This window comes from Crocodylus porosus, unplaced genomic scaffold (genome assembly GCF_001723895.1).
Source record: "Crocodylus porosus isolate Cpor-Errol unplaced genomic scaffold, CroPor_comp1, whole genome shotgun sequence".
In the NCBI taxonomy this organism is placed as follows: domain Eukaryota; kingdom Metazoa; phylum Chordata; order Crocodylia; family Crocodylidae; genus Crocodylus; species Crocodylus porosus.
The window spans coordinates 16,599-33,738 of record NW_017728891.1 but is presented as its reverse complement, the minus strand read 5'-3'; the positions used below and the strand labels follow the sequence as shown (position 1 = coordinate 33,738).

Genomic DNA, 17,140 nt, shown 5'->3' with positions numbered 1-17,140 from the left:
CCCGCCCCGCTCCCTGCCCTCCGAGCCCTTCTCCCGGGTCCCCGCCAGCCCCCAGTCCCAGTCCAGCTCCCAGTCACCCCTCACACCCCGGCCACTGTCCACCGAGGCCTTCTGCCAGTCGCCCGTCACCCCCCGCTTCCAGTCGCCTGACCCCTACTCCCGGCCCCCATCCCGCCCCCAGTCCCGGGACCCCTTCGCTCCTTTACACAAACCCCCCCGGCCCCAGATGCCGGAGTCCAGCTACAAGACGGTACCAATCTCGCACAGTGCTCCAGCTGGAGGGGGCTTCCCCCCAGCACAGCCCGAGCCTCACGCCAAGGTACCGGGGAGTCAACAGCCCCCCTTCATCCGCTCACCTGGTGCCAGTGTCTTCCCTGGTGCCCAGGCCCAGATGCGCTTCACCTTCCCACCCTCGGTTGCAGAGCCGCTTAAGGGCTCCCCCTCCCACCAGCCTCATGGGATGAACAGCCATTTTGCCCCGAGCCAGGCCCTGGGCAAGCCCCAGAGCACCAGCTATGCCTCCTCGCCCAGCTTCCACCAGGCCGGCAGCCCCTTGGGGCCAGGCAGCGCCACTCCTGAGACCTACAGCCTCTCCCCGCTGCGGCCCCCATCGGTGCTCCCCCAGCAGGCCCCGCAGCAGCAGGATGTCGGCCTGGGCTACTTGCCTCGACCGGGCCTGGTGCCATCCGCCGACAAGAGGGAGGAGGTTGTGGCAGGCATCACGGTGCCCCCCAGCCGGGAGCTGCCGGAGCTGCCCATCAGCCAGGAGGGTGCCCTCAACAGCATGAGCCAGTCGGAGCTGGAGAAACAGCGGCAGGTGAGGGCTGTACGTGCTCCTCTCCAGGGTGTGTCGAGGCAGGGCTGGGCACAGGACCCAGGGGTCCTGGGGAGGGGAGAGGTGAGGGGGAGCCTGGTGGGAGGCTGCCAGGCCTAGGCAATGGCTCCTGTCCCTGTAGTTGTGGCATTGGCGTTGGGAGCCAGACGCTCTGCATCTCTCCCATAGACAAATCAAGAGAGAGGAAACTGTTTTAACAGTCCCTTGGAGTGGTACCCCGTGCCTGAGCCATGTGTATGTCCATGTCTGTTGGGGGGTTGTTGCCAGGCTGTGGGTCTGTGTCCTGACCATGCTTCCCCCCCCTCCAGCGGCAGAGACTCCGCGAGCTGCTCATCCGCCAGCAAATTCAGAGGAACAACCTGCGACAGGAGAAAGAGAGTGCGGCTGCTGCAGCTGGCTCCACCCCAGCAGCCTGGGGCCCTGATACCAGCTCCCAGGCCTTTGAGCAGCTCAGCCGGGGCATGGCACCATACCAGCCCGTGCAGGTGCAACTGGGGGCTGCTGGGAGGGTGGGCACTGGCGTTGGCGTGGTGCAATGGGGGAAGGGAGGCCCTGCTGGGGGGAGTCTTCGGGGGAACCCTTGAGTCTGTGTTGCAGAGGGGAGCTCAGCTCTAGCTGGGGGAGGGGAGCATCAGGGACTGGGAGGGGCTGAGTCTTCTGTGGGGTCTGCACCCGAGCTCACCCCTCTTCCTGCGCAGGACAAGAGCATCCTGGGGAGCCTGCCCACAGTGCCTGGTGGCACCAAGCTGTCCGGTCCAGCCCCGGTGCCGGCCACCTACGCCCAGGATGAGCGCCTGGCCCGGCCACCCCCGTCAGCCACGCCCTCCGCCATGGACATCAATGGCAGGTACGTCCCGGGTAGGGGCAAGGGCAGCTGCATGGGATGGGCTGGGGGCCGGGTGCTTCACCGGTGGTTCTGGGGTCAGCAGTTGCAGTGTCCTTCCCGTCCCCCTGCACTTGGAGTGGGCTCAGTATCCCCCAAAATGTTGGGGATAGAACCTAGGAGTCCTGCCCCCCATCACTGCCCCCTGAGCACAGTGGTGGGCAGGGGCTCTGGAGAGACCCCAGCAGTCCCTGGCTATTGCCCCTTGTGCTGTCTCTGCCCACCTGCGGGGCATGGAGTCTTCCAGCAGTTTGCTGGGTTGGGGAGACGGATGTTGGGATGGTGCTCCGCCACCCAGCGCCCGCCCCGCTGTGCATTACAGATCGGCAGTGGGACCCACGCAGACGTTCTACCCCCGCGCCGTGTTCCCGGGGCCCACACCGCAGCAGCAGCAGCAGCAGCAGCAGCAGCAGCAGCAGCAGATATGGCAGCAGCAGCAGCAGCAGGCAGCCGCAGCCCTACGGCTACCTGTGCCCACCCGCTTCCAGCAACCACCGGGCCACGAGCTCGGGCGGCCGGCGCTGGGCCCCCCTGTGGGCGGGCTGGCCACGCGCATGCCGGGCCCTGCTGAGCCACTCCCTGCCTCGCCCGGTGCTATCGGGCCCCAGTTCATTGAGCTGCGTCACAACGTGCAGAAAGCGGCTCCTGGGGCTGTGGGGCCACCCTTTGCCCAGCAGGGCCCCCCTGCCAGGCCCCGTTTCTTCCTGCCCGGTGATGAGACCTCCGGCCCATCTGCTCGCACTTCCATCCTGCCCATGCAGCCGGCGGTGCTGGGTGGCCCAGTCTTGCAACCCCAGAAGATGCCGGTGCCTTTGCCACCCTCTTCTGCATCCTCACAGGGGGCTGAGATGAGCAACAGCCACCACCCGCCTCTCGCCAAAGGCCCCTCGCTGCCCCTGCCCTCGGCTAGCCTGGAGCTGCCACATGTGCCCCCTCGCCCGCTGTCGTCTGCTGGCGCCGGACCACGCCCTGAGGGCCCCAAGGATGATGCTGCGGCGCCCGCTGCAGGTTCAGCTTCAGCTTCCAGCAGGAGCCAACTGGGGCTGGAGGGCGGGCGGCTGCCGTGTGACGTCCCAGTGGAGCCTGACCTGGATGACGACTTTGACTCCCACAAAGACCTAGAGGATGACGACTTGGCCAACCTGAGCCTGGACCCCGATGTGGCCAAGGGTGATGACGACCTAGATAGCCTGGAGGCCAATGACCCGCACCTAGATGACCTGCTAAACGGGGATGAGTTTGACTTGTTGGCCTACACTGACCCTGAGCTGGACAACGGTGACAAGAAGGACATCTTCAATGAGCATCTGCGCCTGGTGGAGTCAGCCAATGAGAAGGCCGAGCGTGAGGCCTTGCTCAAGACGGGGCCGCCCACGCCTGGCCCAAGGGTCCCCGGTGCTGGGGAGCGCAAGGAGGTTGCACCCCCTGGGGCAGAAAGGGTGGTGGTCAAGGAGGGGCCAGCTCCGGGCATGGGGTTGTCTTCTGCCTCCTGCCCCTCTGGGCCCGTGCCAGCCCCTGACCCCGCCTTCAAGGCACAGGGCAGTGTCCTGGAGGCCAAGATGGGCCCACTGCCAGCAGACATCAAGCCCAAGCTGGAGGAAGGCTGCTTGAAGACATCGCCCTGCCAATTCACTACCAGTGGCCCTGACCGGCCCCCGGGCCCCATCAAGGCCGAGGCTCTCCAGGGAGCTGAGAGAGTGGCTGCTACCCTCGGGTTGAACCTCAAGCCAGGCCAGGCCCTCCTGAGTCAGGGTGCAGGGCCAGCGCGGCTCAGCATGGGCCATTTCCCTGACAATGGCCACTCTGCTGCCCCTGGCTCGGACAAGGACCCCTATGCCAGCCCTGGGCGTGGGCTGGTGCCTGGCCAGGTAGCCACACCAGGCAGCACCCTGCTGGAGAAGTTTGAGTTGGATGGAGGTGCCTTGGGCCTGGCCAACACCCAGCACTCGCCAGGTGATGATCTGGACAAAATGGAGAGTTCCCTGGTGGCCAGCGAGCTGCCGCTGCTCATTGAGGACCTGCTGGAGCATGAGAAGAAGGAGCTGCAGAAGAAGCAGCAACTGTCAGCCCAGCTGCCCAGTGGCACCGCGCCTCTGCAGCCCTCGCACACCATGCTGCCAGCCCAGCCTCAGCCTCAGCCTCAGCCTCAGCCCCAGCCCCAGTCCCAGCCCCAGCCCCAGCCCCACGAAACACAGGCTCCCCGCCTGGTGGGGCCACAGATGCAGCTGGGCCTGGTCGCACGGCAACAGGGCCTGGTGGCCCCCCAGCAGCTGATGGCACAGCAGCGCCTGGCAGGGGCCCCACAGGGCCAGGGCCAGGGCCTGGGCACCCACATGGCACTGGCGCAGCCCCCGCCTCATGCACTCGTGGCCCCCTCTGCAGTCCCTGCAGCCCTGGCCCAGCAGAAGCAGCTGGCTGGGGTGCAGCCCTCCAGCCTGAGCTTGAAGCCGCAGCAACTCGTCCTGCAGCAGCAGCAGCAGCAGCAACTGGCCAACAGCTTCTTCCCCGACACAGGTAGGGGCTGGGGGCGCAGGGGCTTTTGCTGGTGGTAATGGCTGGTGAGGGTCCCTGAGTCTGTGGGGGGGGCTTGGGCCTTCCTGAGGGGGACACTGGCTGAGCAGCTCCTTCCTTGCAGACCTAGATAAATTTGCAGCTGAGGACATCATGGACCCCATTGCCAAGGCAAAGATGGTGGCACTGAAGGGCATCAAGAAGGTGATGGCACAGGGCAGCATTGGCGTGGCCCCCGGCATGAACAGGTAGGACCATAGAAGTGCTGAGCAGGTGGGCAGGTGAGTGGGCAAATGCCACAGGCCTCTGCTTATGCGTCCATCTGCTTTGGCCCCGCAGACAACAGGTGTCCCTGCTGGCCCAGCGGCTGTCAGGAGCCCCGGCCACGGCCGAGATGCAGAACCATATCCTGGCTGGGAGTGGGCAGGTGAGCACGGTGCCATCTCCCTTGGGGGGACTCTGCCACAAATTACATGGCCTGGGTTTCTGGGGCATCTGGGACTTAGCTGGCCCTGACACCCAGATGTGCACTGAGCTGCCTGTAAAGCTGTGATGCCGGGTTCCCATTGGGGTGTTGGCCTGGAGATGCCAGGGCAGGGCAGCGTGGGGCCGCAGGGTGCCAAAACATGTAGGTGTGCATGTGGATGCCAGTTTTTCTCCTGGGGGGATTTTGAGTGGGTTGCACCGGTGCTCGTGCTGGGACCAAAGCCAGAGGGTCCCGGCTTGAGGGTCTTGCCTCACCAGTCAGTGTCAGACTGACGCCGCATTGGGGCATGAAGGGATTTCTCTGTTGGTCAAACTGGTATGGACTGGGGGTGGGTTTGCTTTCCTCTGGTTGGGGGCACAGCCAATTTGGATCCTGGCTGCCACAGTGCCCCAGCTTTCCCTGCGGCAGGGTCTGGCACGGTGACGGTAGTGTTATGAAGTGTTTAGATAATGGACTTGTCTGGGGTGGTTTGGGCAGAGTCTCAAGCAGGGCTTGGAATAGATGTGATCTCTGGAAGTCTCTTCCAGCCCCATGGCTCTAGGATTTCTATGATTTCCCTTGTGTCCCAGGAGCGGAGCAGCAGCGACCCAGCCCAGGCTCGCCCCAACCCCCCGACCTTTGCTCAGGGCGTTATCAGTAAGTACCCAGCGTGGGAAAAGGGGCCTGGGGGGGGCCTTGCCCTGTCCACCTAGGCCCCGGTTCCTCCCTGTGACCTCCCCCGGTCCCTGTGGCACATCTCAACCCCTCTGCCCTTCTGCAGACGAGGCCGACCAGCGGCAGTACGAGGAGTGGCTCTTCCACACGCAGCAGCTGCTGCAGATGCAACTTAAGGTGTTGGAGGAGCAGATCGGCGTCCACCGCAAGTCCCGCAAGGCGCTGTGCGCCAAACAGCGCACCGCCAAGAAGGCCGGGCGGGAGTTTCCTGAGGCTGATGCTGAGAAGCTTAAACTAGTCACGGAGCAGCAGAGCAAGATACAGAAGCAGCTGGACCAGGTGGGTTTCTCCTGGGGGGTGCTGGGAGGGGGTCCCAGGGCAGGGCAGGGGCACTGTGGTGCTCAGCCTGGCCTCTTTCCACAGGTCCGCAAGCAGCAGAAGGAGCACACCAACCTGATGGCTGAGTACCGCAACAAGCAGCAGCAGCACCAGCAGAGCTCAGCCGTGCTGGCCCTCAGCCCCTCGCAGAGCCCGCGCCTCATGGCCAAGCTCCCTGGGCAGCTGCTGCCAGCGCATGGTGTCCAACCATCCCTGTCCCAGCCAGGAGCCACCATGGTGGGCGCCCCAGGCCTGGGCCAACCCCCAGGACAGCTGGTGGGGCAGGCGGCTGGCCTGCGCCCTCCCCAAGGCAGCAGCGGAGTCCCTATGGCGGTCCAGCAAGGCCTGTCGTTCATGGGCCAGCAGCAGCTGGGGAGCACGGCCGTGCCCGGGACCTCCAACAGCTTCTTCGCCGGCAGCCCCACGCTGCGGGGGCTGGGTGCTGACAGCCGCCTCCTGCAGGAGCGGCAGCTGCAGCGGATGCAGCTGGCCCAGAAGCTGCAGCAGCAGCAGCAACAGCAGCAGCAGCAACAAAGCATCCTGGGCCAGGTCTCCCTGCAGCAACAGCAGCAGCAGCAGCAAAGCATCCTGGGCCAGGTTTCCCTGCAGCAGCAAGGCATTGTGAGCCAAACTGGCTTGATGGGCCAGGCGCAGCCGCCACCTCCACCACCCACCCCGCAGCCAGGCTCGGGGGGCCAGACTATGGTCCCAAAGCAGCAAGGATTGATGGGAAACCAGCAGGGCATCCTGGTGCAGCAGCTGTCCCCGCAGCAGCCGCCACAACCAGGCCTGCAGGGGCACCCCCCAGCACCCACGCTGCAGCACCAGGGGATGGGCCACCAGCCGCGCCAGCTGCTGCTGGCCCCCCACCAGCAGAGGGTGCTGGGGTCGCCCCAGCTGGGGCAGCAGGCGCCTGGCCTCCTGGGGCACCGCCTCGTCCTGTCCCAGCAGCAGCAGCAGCAGGTTGGGCTCCTGGGGCCGGCACGGACACTGCTGACTCCGCAGCAGCAGAACTCTCTAGCACAGCACCAGGCCCTGCAGGGCCAGGGCCAGGGCCAGGGCCTGGGCCAGGCTGGCCTGCAGCAGATGCAGCACTTTGCGCAGCACGGGGCTCTGGGCCAGGCCCCCTCCGTGCTACACTTGAGTCAGGGAATGCAGCCGGGCCTGGCCGCCAAGGAGCAGCCTGGGGGACCCGAAGGCACCGCACTGCCTGCTGAGGGCACCGAGCCAGCGGGGCAGGGGCCGCCGGGTGGCCAAGACCTGGGTGGGCAGCTGCACACCAGCCCCCCAGAGCCGCCAGGCAGCCAGGAGCAGCCGACCCAGCTCGTGCTGCAGCCCCCAGCGGAGCAGCAGCAGCTGCAGCTGCAGAAGCACCCACCAGAGCTGGGGCAGCCGCCACCACTGCGCATGCCAGGAGTGCCGCAGTCCGGTGCCCTGCTGCACCAGCCCCTGCCCAGCGACCCGACAGCAGGAGCTGCCAGGCAGGACCCACCACAGCTGCATGCGGATCCCAGCCCAGGGCCGCCCCAGCCGGGCTTGCCAGCATCGGAGCCACCGCAGAGCTGTGCCATGAGCCAGGCGCAAAGCATCATGGTGCAGCAGCAGCGGATTGTGGGGCACCCTCAGCTGCCCTCGCGGCTGCAGAGCATGGTGGGGCCACCCCGGCCTGGGCTGCAGCAGCAGGGCCTGCTGCTCCCACCAGCAGCCCATGCGCAGAGCCTGCTGGGCCAGGTGCCGGGGCCAGTGCTGGGGCAGATCCGGGCACAGCTGCAGGGTGTGCTGGCCAAGAACCCGCAGCTGCGGCACCTCACACCGCAGCAGCAGCAACAGCTGCAGGCCCTGCTCGTGCAGCGCCACCAACAGAGCCTGCTGCAGCACAGCCAGGCGCTGCGCCAGGCCGGCTCCTTCCCAGGGCAGGAATCTGGGCAGCCGGGCACGGCTCCCCATGCCCCTTCGCCCGCGCCGCCCCGCCAGCTGGGCACCCTTTACCAGGTGCGCTCAGCTGGCCCGGCCCCCGAGCCAGGGCTCAGCATGGAGCGGGTGTCTGCAGGGGCCCCCCAGCCACAGCCCCTGGCAGAGTTGGTACCTGGTGGTCGCAGCCCACAGCCAGCCATGCTACGACTGTCCACCACACCGGCACCCCCCACCATCCAGTCGCCCCTGAGCGTGCTTAGCCTGGGCCCTGTACCACTGCAGCACCCTGTGCCCAGCCCAGAACAGGGCGCCCAAGAGCCAAAGAAAGCCTCCCCTCCCCTCCTGGCGCAGACCCCTGCAGCCCTGCCGGAGCAGCGGCCAACACCCCCTCACAGTGGGCTCCTGTCTGAGCCACCCAAGCCTGACCCCTCTCCTGCTCCCCCCAAGCCAACCTCCAGCCAGAGCAGGGAGGAGCCCTTCCCAGTGCCCCCGAGTCCTTGGGATCCCGCGGCGCAGGGGCCTATTGCTTCTCCTGGCACAGAGCCCGCAAAGGCACGCCTGCCCATGGTCCCCATCAATGGGCAGGCAGCTGAAGTGCCCCGCACAGAGACATTGCTGTCTGAAGCTGGGGGGCCACTGGCCATGCCCCCCGGTGTGTGCATCAAGCAGGAGCCCAAGGAGGAGGGAGTGCCGTGTGAGCTGGTTGCGGAGCAGCTCCTGAAGCCCGAGGCCCACAGGGAGCAGCCGGCGGCACCCACCCCGGCCAACCACCACCTGCTGGGCAGCCAGCTCTTGGCAGGCGCCCGCACGGAGGCTGGGCACCTGCTATTGCAGAAGCTGCTACGGGCCAAGAACGTGCAGCTGGTATCACAGCGCGCTGCCGAGGGGCTGCACCCCGAGCTCAATGGGCATGCCGATGGCAAGCTGGCCGCGCTGGAGCACAGGCTGCAGGCTGTGGCCCCAGGCAGGGAGGTAAGCCAGGCACTGGGCCATGGGGCTTGGGGAGCAGTGGGAGATGGTCTGATCTTGGGATGGGCACTGCATGTGTCACCACTCATCCACATGTTGCCTTCTCCCCACAGGACCCATCTGCTGCCAAAAAGCTGCTGGCCCCAAAGCCTAAGCGGGTGCAGAAGGGCAATGAGCGGGTCCCCGCCTCCCGCAAGAAACTGCGTAAGGATGATGGCCTGAAGCCCAGTGAGGCCCTCATGAAGCAACTGAAGCAGGTAGTGCCTCTGGGGCTGTCTCTGCTTCACTTCTCTGCAGTTATCCTGGCACGGTCCTGGGGGCTTGCCATGAGCATGCACCCCCAGTGGGATGCACAGGCAAGGTTGCCCCCTCTTGATGGCTCTGCTCTGCCCCCCAGGAGCTCTCCCTTCTGCCCCTGATGGAGCCGACCATCACGGCCAACTTCAGCCTCTTCCCGCCCTTTGGCAGCAGCCCCATCAATGGCCGGAGTCCACTCAAGGGTGCCTTCGGCAGCGCCGTTCTGGAAAGCGTCCCCGACTACTATTCTCAGCTACTGTCCAAGGTACGTGCTGTGGAACTGAGCTGGGGGGGTGGAGGCGAACTGGAGCCCAGACTCCTGGGTCCGCCAGGGCCAGGGCCAGACTCCCGGAGGGTTACGGGTGCCCCAGGGCCCTGACTGGCACCACCCCTGTCCCTGCAGAACAACCTGAGCAACCCACCAACACCGCCCTCATCGCTGCCCCCCACCCCGCCCCCCTCGGTGCAGCAGAAGATGGTGAATGGTGTCACCTCCGGCGAGGAGTTGCCCGAGCAGCCCAAGGACCCAGCCCCGGCCCGTGAGCCCGAGGGCCACAAGGGTAGGCATGGGGCAGTCTCTGAGCAACAGGGCAGTGAGTGGGGGAGGTGGGAGGGTGGTCTGACCCTGATGTCCCCGTGGCAGCAGTGGGCGCAGGAAGACCTTCCCTTAGGGTGGGGAAGATGGGGCTGGGGCTGCTTTGGTGGGCTGGGCAGAGCCTGAGTCTCCATCTTCCCTATCCAGATGCTCCCGCTGTGGAAGTGAAGAGCCTGGACCTGCTGGCGGCCCTACCCACGCCCCCGCACAACCAGACTGAGGATGTCCGGTGAGGGGCAGCAGCCATGCCTGGGGTTCCCTTGCAGGGCAGGGGGGTGCAGAGGACTGAAGGGATCAGTTTGGGGGGATGGGTCTCACCTTCTGTCTTGTCAGGATGGAGAGCGACGAGGAGAGTGACTCCCCCGACAGCATCGTGCCTGCCTCGTCCCCAGAGAGCATCCTTGGGGAGGATGTCCCCCGCTTTCCCCTGCTGATGGAGATGCGACCAGAACTGGAGGAACGCGTGCTGTCCCCCGTCATTCCCATCATTCCCAGGGCCAGCATCCCAGGTGGGCCAGCAGGGTGTGGGGTGGCACCCAGGAGGGGGCATTGGGTGGGCTGTGCTGTGAGCGGGTCTGTCTGGCTGCGGGGGCTCAAGTTCAGGGGACCGCAGTCACCTCGAACTGCCTCTTCTCTCTGCCCCCAGCTTTCCCAGATACCAAGCCCTACGAAGCACCGGAGCCCTTTGGGGAGCGCTCTGCGAAGCCCCCGCTGACACAGGGCGTCCCCTGGGAGAAGGGCAAGGGCAGTGAGGTCTCTGTCATGCTGACCGTCTCTGCTGCGGCTGCCAAGGTAAGGGCAGGGGCCAGGCCATACGGGGCAGTCCCAGGCCACATGCATTCGAGCACCCAGCTCTGACCTGGTCCCTCCTGTCCCCCAGAACCTAAACAGCGTCATGGTGGCCATGGCTGAGCTGCTGAGCATGAAGATCCCCAACTCCTATGAGGTGCTGTTCTCTGAAAGCCCTATGCGGGCCACTGGGCCTGAGGCCAAGAAGGTGGAGACCGATGGAGCTGGTGAGTGCCAACCACCCTGGGGTGGGGGCAGGGAGGGCATCGGCCCCCCTACCCAGGGGCTCCTGGCTGGGACCAGGGGTACTGGCAGTGCCCCTGTGACACTGCCGCCATCTCGGCCTCTCTCAGGCACTGAAAAGCCCGGGAAGCCGCCTGACGGCAGTGCGGAGTGGCTGAAGCAGTTTGACGCCGTGCTGCCGGGCTACAGCCTCAAGAGCGAGCTGGACATCCTGACACTTCTCAAACAGGTCAGTATCTCCTGAGGGGGGCAGCTTGCCTGGCTCTGCCTGGGGCTCCTGCCCTGCCTAGCACCCCTGGGGCAGCTGGCATCTGTTCTGCCTGGCCCTGTGCCCTTGGCCCCCACTAGTTTTGGGTGTGTGCTGATCTCCCGTCTCCATCCCAGGAGAGCCCGGCGGTGGAGAAGGCGGCGCAGCACTGCTACATCCACAACGTGTCCAACCTGGATGTGCGGCAGTTGTCACTGCCACCCGAGGAACCCTCGCCCCCGCTTTCCCCCTTCGCCCCATCACCCTCCAGCCCTGCTGAAACCGCCTGCATCCCGGCTGCCGAGGCTGCCCCTGAGGCAGCACCAGTGCCCTCCACACCATCCCCACCTGCCCCCTCCCCAGCCCCCAAGGAGGAGGGGTCGCGCTCACCATCCCGGGCCAAGCCACGCGCACGGCCCCCGGAGGATGGTGGCGGGGATGAGGCGCGGCCGCGGCTGAAAAAGTGGAAGGGGGTGCGGTGGAAGCGTCTGCGGTTCCTGCTCACCATCCAGAAAGGTGGGGCCAAGCGAGACGGTGACCGGGAGATCGCTGAGTTTGTGGAGAAGCTGGGCTCGGCTTTGCGGCCGGAGAAGGTGCCGCGGGACCTGCGGCGCTGCTGCTTCTGCCATGAGGAGGGCGATGGTGCCACGGATGGCCCCGCCCGCCTCCTCAACCTGGACCTGGACCTCTGGGTGCACCTGAATTGTGCCCTGTGGTCCACAGAGGTGTACGAGACGCAGGGCGGGGCCCTCATCAACGTGGAGGTGGCGCTGCACCGGGGGCTGCTGACCAAGTGCTCCCTGTGCCAAAAGATGGGTGCCACCAACAGCTGCAACCGCCTGCGCTGCCCCAGCGTCTACCACTTTGCTTGCGCCATCCGCGCCAAGTGCATGTTCTTCAAAGACAAGACCATGCTGTGCCCCCTGCACAAGCCCAAGGGCCCTTGTGACCAGGAGCTGAGCTCCTTTGCCGTCTTCCGGCGCGTCTACATCGAGCGCGATGAGGTCAAGCAGATTGCCAGCATCATCCAGCGGGGCGAGCGCCTGCACATGTTCCGCGTGGGCGGCCTGGTCTTCCACGCCATCGGCCAGCTGCTGCCCCACCAGATGGCCGACTTCCACAGTGTCACAGCCCTCTACCCCGTGGGCTACGAGGCCACGCGCATCTACTGGAGCCTGCGCACCAACAACCGGCGCTGCTGCTACCACTGCACCATCTGTGAGAACAATGGGCGCCCCGAATTCGTGGTGCAGGTCATCGAGCAGGGGCTAGAGGACCTGGTTTTCACTGACTCCTCGCCCCAGGGTAAGGCGCTGCAGGAGGGGACCGCAGGGTGGGGAGCTGTCTGCGTGTAGAACTGCCATGGGGATGTGAGGTGGGCATCCTAAACCATCCCAGAGGTGGCTGCATTTTATGCACTGAGTGAGCTGGCCCAGGACTGTTACCCTCCTGAGCCCCTCTGGCTGGGCATGCAGGGCAGGGGCATCTCAGAGCAGGGGGGAGGGAGGGCAGGTCCAGAGACAAAGTCTACCCCTTGCTCTCCTCACCTGACAGCCGTGTGGAACCGCATCATCGAGCCAGTGGCCATGATGAGGAAGGATGCTGACATGCTGCGGCTGTTCCCTGAGTACCTGAAGGGGGAAGAGCTCTTCGGCCTCACGGTGCACGCCGTGCTGCGCATCGCCGAGTCTGTACGTACCAGGCCGGGACTGGCACCTTGATGCCTGCTTTGGAGTGGGGGGCGCTGGCTGGGCATGGGTGCAGGACGCTTTCTCATGGGATGGGGGCGTAGGGTGTTGGGACTGCGGATCCTGCGTCCCCAGGGGTCCCCAGCCCTGACTGACACGCAGTCGTCCGCAGCTGCCTGGCGTCGAGAGCTGCACAAACTACCTGTTCCGCTACGGGCGCCATCCACTAATGGAGCTGCCACTCATGATCAACCCCACTGGCTGTGCCCGGGCTGAGCCCAAGATCCTCACCCACTACAAGCGGTGAGTGGTGGGGGACGCTGCGGTGGCGGCGCGGGGGGACCCACTGGGGTGCTGCGGGGCGACGCTCCCCCATGACGGTCCCCACGCTCCGCCCCCGCAGGCCCCACACCCTGAACAGCACGAGCATGTCCAAGGCCTACCAGAGCACCTTCACGGGCGAGACCAACACGCCCTACAGCAAGCAGTTCGTGCACTCCAAATCCTCACAATATCGGCGCCTCAAGACCGAGTGGAAGAACAACGTTTACCTGGCGCGCTCCCGCATTCAGGGGCTGGGGCTGTACGCAGCTAAGGACATCGAGAAACACACCATGGTCATCGAGTACATTGGCACCATCATACGCAACGAGGTGGCCAACCGGCGCGAGAAGATCTATGAAGAGCAGGTGCGGGGTCAGGACCCCAGGGCTGGGGGAAGCGGGCTGGGATCAGGGCCCTGCATGACTGTGGCCTGGCGGGGGGACCTCTGGCAGCTGTGTAATCAGGGCCCTATGCTTCCTGCTCCCCAGAACCGAGGGATCTACATGTTCCGCATCAACAACGAGCACGTCATTGACGCTACGCTGACGGGGGGCCCAGCCAGGTAAGTTGCAGCTGGGACCTGGGGGAGCAGCCCCGTGGGAGGGGGAAGCTCGTATCTGTCCAGCTCTGCCATCACCAGCCACCCCAGCAGGCAACAGCGGGGTGCTGGGAGGGACAGTATGGAGGGGGCCCCCTTCCCTCCCAGGTCCAGGAAACCCAGGAGTCCTGCTCCCAGCCACGTCTATCAGGCCAAAGCTCTGACTGCCTTAATCCCATAGATAAAATCATTGTACAAGTGCCAAAGCAGGGGCGCTATCTGAGCAAAGGAAAACACAGTCTCTGTCCCCATTTGTGCTGTCCCCTGCCACGAGGATAGGCAGGGGCTGGACAGCTCCCATTGCCACCTCTGACTCCCCTCCCTTATCCTGTGTGCCCCCAGGTACATCAATCACTCATGTGCCCCGAACTGTGTGGCCGAGGTGGTGACCTTCGACAAGGAAGATAAGATCATCATCATCTCCAGCCGCCGCATCCCCAAAGGGGAGGAGGTAGGAGCCAGGGAGGGTGCCCAGAAGATGTCCTTAGTGACCTGTGCCAGGTGTCAGGATCCCACCCCGGTGGCAGGGCTGGATTCAGCCACTGGGGGGGCTGTGGCACCTTGAGAGGAGCTGGTGGTTAGCCCAGCAGGGCGGGGTGGGGAACGGGCTGGGCTGGAGGGGTCTGTGTTGAGACAGGACAGGAGTGTAACCAGCTCCCTGGGGGTTGGGGGCTGTGCCAGGCCTTGTGGGGGCAGCCAGGCTATGGGCTGGCCCTGGCGGGAGGGGCCAACGAGGCACCAGCATCATTTTAGCCGTCTGCCCCCAGCTGACCTACGACTACCAGTTCGACTTCGAGGATGATCAGCACAAGATCCCGTGCCACTGCGGAGCCTGGAACTGCCGGAAGTGGATGAACTAGCCCCTGCGGGTGCGGGCTCAGGTGTGCGCACGCCACCCCGCCCAGCGGCGACTCCGCAGAGGCCTTCAGCCAGGCCTGGCGTGGGGGAAGGGGCCTGGGCAGCAGGAGCGGTGGTGGCAGGACAGGACAGGACGCCCCAGCTGGGCCCCGGAGTCGGCTGGATGCAGGTGGGATGTCTGGGGCCGGGCCGGGCCAGTACCAAAGGCAAGGTGGCTCCAGGCCTCGCTCGCACATATCGGACACTGCCTGCCTACCTTGTGGGGGGGCGGCAGCGCCCCCGCCCCCACGCTGACCTGCCTGCCGGCAGCAGGACTAATGAACTGGCAACTCAGGGTTTTCTTTGTTTTGTTTTGCGGGGGGGGGGTGCCGGCCCCGCCGCCGGCCGCGTCTCAGCCCCCTCGCTCGCCCAAGCACCTGGCCAGGGCTCCGGAGGGGTCCCGGGGTGGGACGGGACAGGGGCAGCCCCTGCCCCCCGTGCCAGAGCCGGGCGGGTCAGACCCAGCACCGGGCGGCCGCGGCCTCCTTTTTAGAAACAGAACTAAGCCGATTTGTTCGCTAATTTACCAAGGTAACAAAGAGACTCCTTGAGCTTGACAATCCCGAATCCGAGCCCGGCGCCGCTGGGGCCCGGAGAGAGACAGAGTTTGTGTGGGTTTATTTTTCTCGTTGTTGTGGGGACGGAAGCACCGCGAGGGCGTGAAGGAGGTGCCGCCCGCACGGAGCGGAGCTGGGATGAGGCATGTGCGGACCCCCCCTTCCCCCCCCCTCCCCCCCAAACGGACGCCAGGAGCATCTGCACCCGAACCTACCTCATTTTAAGTGTTAGATTTTGCTGTGTGAAATGTGAGCCCCACCCTGGTCCTATGGCCCCCGGCTCCCGAGCCCTCCCTCCGTGACCGACTGCGCAGGCCCACTTAGGGAGGGGACTAGAGCAGCGCTGGGCAGAGCCTGGGGCCTTTCCCTTCGCTCTGGTCCCCCCCCGCCCCAGGATCCAGCCCCCAGCCCCGTGGACTGTAAGATGCAAAATGGGCAGCCCCAGGGACTGGGACTGGGGCTGGGGCCCTGCCAGCTGGATGCCCCGAGTTCGTGGTTATTTCACCAGGCTGCAAGAAAAGCAGAGCCTGGGGGAGGCTGCTGCTCGTGGGTCCATCTGCCATGTGCCAAGACTGGCTGGGGTGGGAGGGCATTATCCGCTGCCAGCCCCCCAACCCTGCCCTCATCGCACTGTTCCGGCACAGGGGGCAGCTGGTTGAGCCGGGGGGGAGAGAAGGGCAGGAAGCCAAGTCAGGCTGCACATTAGCTGGCATCAGCAGATCCCTGTGTTGGGGTGAGGGTCTGCTGTGGGTGATGCCCCCTTCCCTTGCAAACCTGCCCCTTCCCCAGTCGCTAACGAAGCTGCTGCTCTAGGCTTTCCCCGAAGGCTGCGCGGGCCTGCCCCGCGGGCACGGTTGGGGGCAGGTTATTTATCTATTTATACCTTATGTTGTATATATTAGAATGGGGGGGAGGGGAAGGCTCTCTTCTGTGCTCTGATTGGCTGCGATTTTTGGGGCTGCAGGGGAGGAGTGCCTTTCAGGGACCCTCCCCTCCCCCCCACCCCAGCCAGGGTCTGCAGCTAACCACAGGGTGGGTTGGGGCAGGGCGAGCCCACGGACACGGGCCCTTTCCCTGCTCTCGCTGCCTGTCTGGGTCGGGTTGGGGCCAGGGTTCTCGGATCGCGGCAGGGCATTGGCACGGGGCCGCGGAAGGAGGAGAGGGCCTGGGCGGGCATTGCAGGCACCGCTGCCCACCTTCCCGTTGCCAACTCCCTGCTGCCTGCTCCTCCCCGGGGGGACCTCCTCACGGTTGGACCCGCTGGGGCAGGGGGTGGCAGGTCCCCTGGCTCACGCCTACTCGCTCCCCACAGGACTGCGTTTCGCTGGGGTCTCCTAACGCACAAGCGCATTGCACAGGGGGGGACACCCCTGCTTGCCACCTTGGCCCCGGGGGGGAACCAGGGAGGCCAGCAGCAACAGGGCATCTGGCTGGTCTCACCTAGGGCAGGGGGGCTTGCATTGAGCATTTCCTCCTTCTTCAGGTGGGCCGAGAAACAAGATGGGGGGGGGGAGGGGGAGCAGGCCCAGGGCATTTCCCGCTGGATTCCAGCCGGCTCGGAGCGAGGAGAGTCGTTGCGTTTTTACAAAGCTGCTTCCGCAACTATTCAAAGCTGCAAAAGGGTAAAAATGAAAACGTTCAAGGTGGGGGCGGGGGAAGAAGAAAGTGAAAAGCTATGGAGAAAGTTTAAATTTAAAGAAAAACCTGTAAATAAAATGGGAGTTCTGTAGAGAAATGAACTGTTTTTACCAATAATGAAACCACTGGATGTTATTTTAAAATAAAGGCGCGTGAGAGAGAGAAAAAAAAAGCCAGTATACCTTTTTGGTTTTGTTTTGTTTGTTCGTTTTTCTTTTCTTTTTTTGTCTTTCCACAAAGGTGGAAGGCTGTAAAGTGTATAAATAAAAAGAAACATTTTAAAAATCGCTACAGAAATAAATTAAACAAGGGGTTCAAGCTGGGAAAAGATGAACTACCAGGGTTGTCTGGCTTTTTAGATTATGGTTAGAGAATAAAATAGGCTGTAGATTTTAGCTGGGGGGGGAAGAGAAAATAAACCTTATACAGTTTTTAATCTTTATATTAAAGTATATTGCGGTCAGTCCCGGAGCTGAGGTTGGATGTCTGTTTTTTAAAGCTCTGCCTGTATCATTGCATTGGAGCCTGGTCCTGCCCCTTCCCAGTTGCACAGACTGTTCTATTCTCAGTTGGACCTTTTATGACCTCCCCTCCCCCCCCCCGAAAAAAAATAATAAAATAACCCCTTTATTGTTT

General features: G+C 64.5%; 1 protein-coding gene across 1 annotated transcript in view; it reads left to right on the top strand.

Annotated features, from left to right (window-relative positions):
• Nucleotides 1-17,140, top strand: part of KMT2D (lysine methyltransferase 2D) — a 29,916-nt gene extending 12,776 nt beyond the window's left edge. Inside the window, exons 31-54 of the mRNA XM_019555180.1 lie at nucleotides 1-817; nucleotides 1,144-1,320; nucleotides 1,534-1,682; nucleotides 2,041-4,232; nucleotides 4,354-4,477; nucleotides 4,569-4,656; nucleotides 5,286-5,352; nucleotides 5,477-5,709; nucleotides 5,794-8,634; nucleotides 8,745-8,888; nucleotides 9,029-9,193; nucleotides 9,332-9,488; nucleotides 9,671-9,752; nucleotides 9,857-10,032; nucleotides 10,170-10,315; nucleotides 10,404-10,539; nucleotides 10,666-10,784; nucleotides 10,940-12,107; nucleotides 12,357-12,493; nucleotides 12,663-12,793; nucleotides 12,894-13,179; nucleotides 13,303-13,376; nucleotides 13,755-13,863; nucleotides 14,180-17,140. The exon at nucleotides 1-817 is cut by the window's left edge and continues 917 nt beyond it. Of these exons, the coding sequence (XP_019410725.1) occupies nucleotides 1-817; nucleotides 1,144-1,320; nucleotides 1,534-1,682; nucleotides 2,041-4,232; nucleotides 4,354-4,477; nucleotides 4,569-4,656; nucleotides 5,286-5,352; nucleotides 5,477-5,709; nucleotides 5,794-8,634; nucleotides 8,745-8,888; nucleotides 9,029-9,193; nucleotides 9,332-9,488; nucleotides 9,671-9,752; nucleotides 9,857-10,032; nucleotides 10,170-10,315; nucleotides 10,404-10,539; nucleotides 10,666-10,784; nucleotides 10,940-12,107; nucleotides 12,357-12,493; nucleotides 12,663-12,793; nucleotides 12,894-13,179; nucleotides 13,303-13,376; nucleotides 13,755-13,863; nucleotides 14,180-14,272 (9,811 nt within the window). The 3' untranslated portion in view covers nucleotides 14,273-17,140. The remainder of the gene's footprint in view (nucleotides 818-1,143; nucleotides 1,321-1,533; nucleotides 1,683-2,040; nucleotides 4,233-4,353; nucleotides 4,478-4,568; nucleotides 4,657-5,285; nucleotides 5,353-5,476; nucleotides 5,710-5,793; nucleotides 8,635-8,744; nucleotides 8,889-9,028; nucleotides 9,194-9,331; nucleotides 9,489-9,670; nucleotides 9,753-9,856; nucleotides 10,033-10,169; nucleotides 10,316-10,403; nucleotides 10,540-10,665; nucleotides 10,785-10,939; nucleotides 12,108-12,356; nucleotides 12,494-12,662; nucleotides 12,794-12,893; nucleotides 13,180-13,302; nucleotides 13,377-13,754; nucleotides 13,864-14,179) is intronic.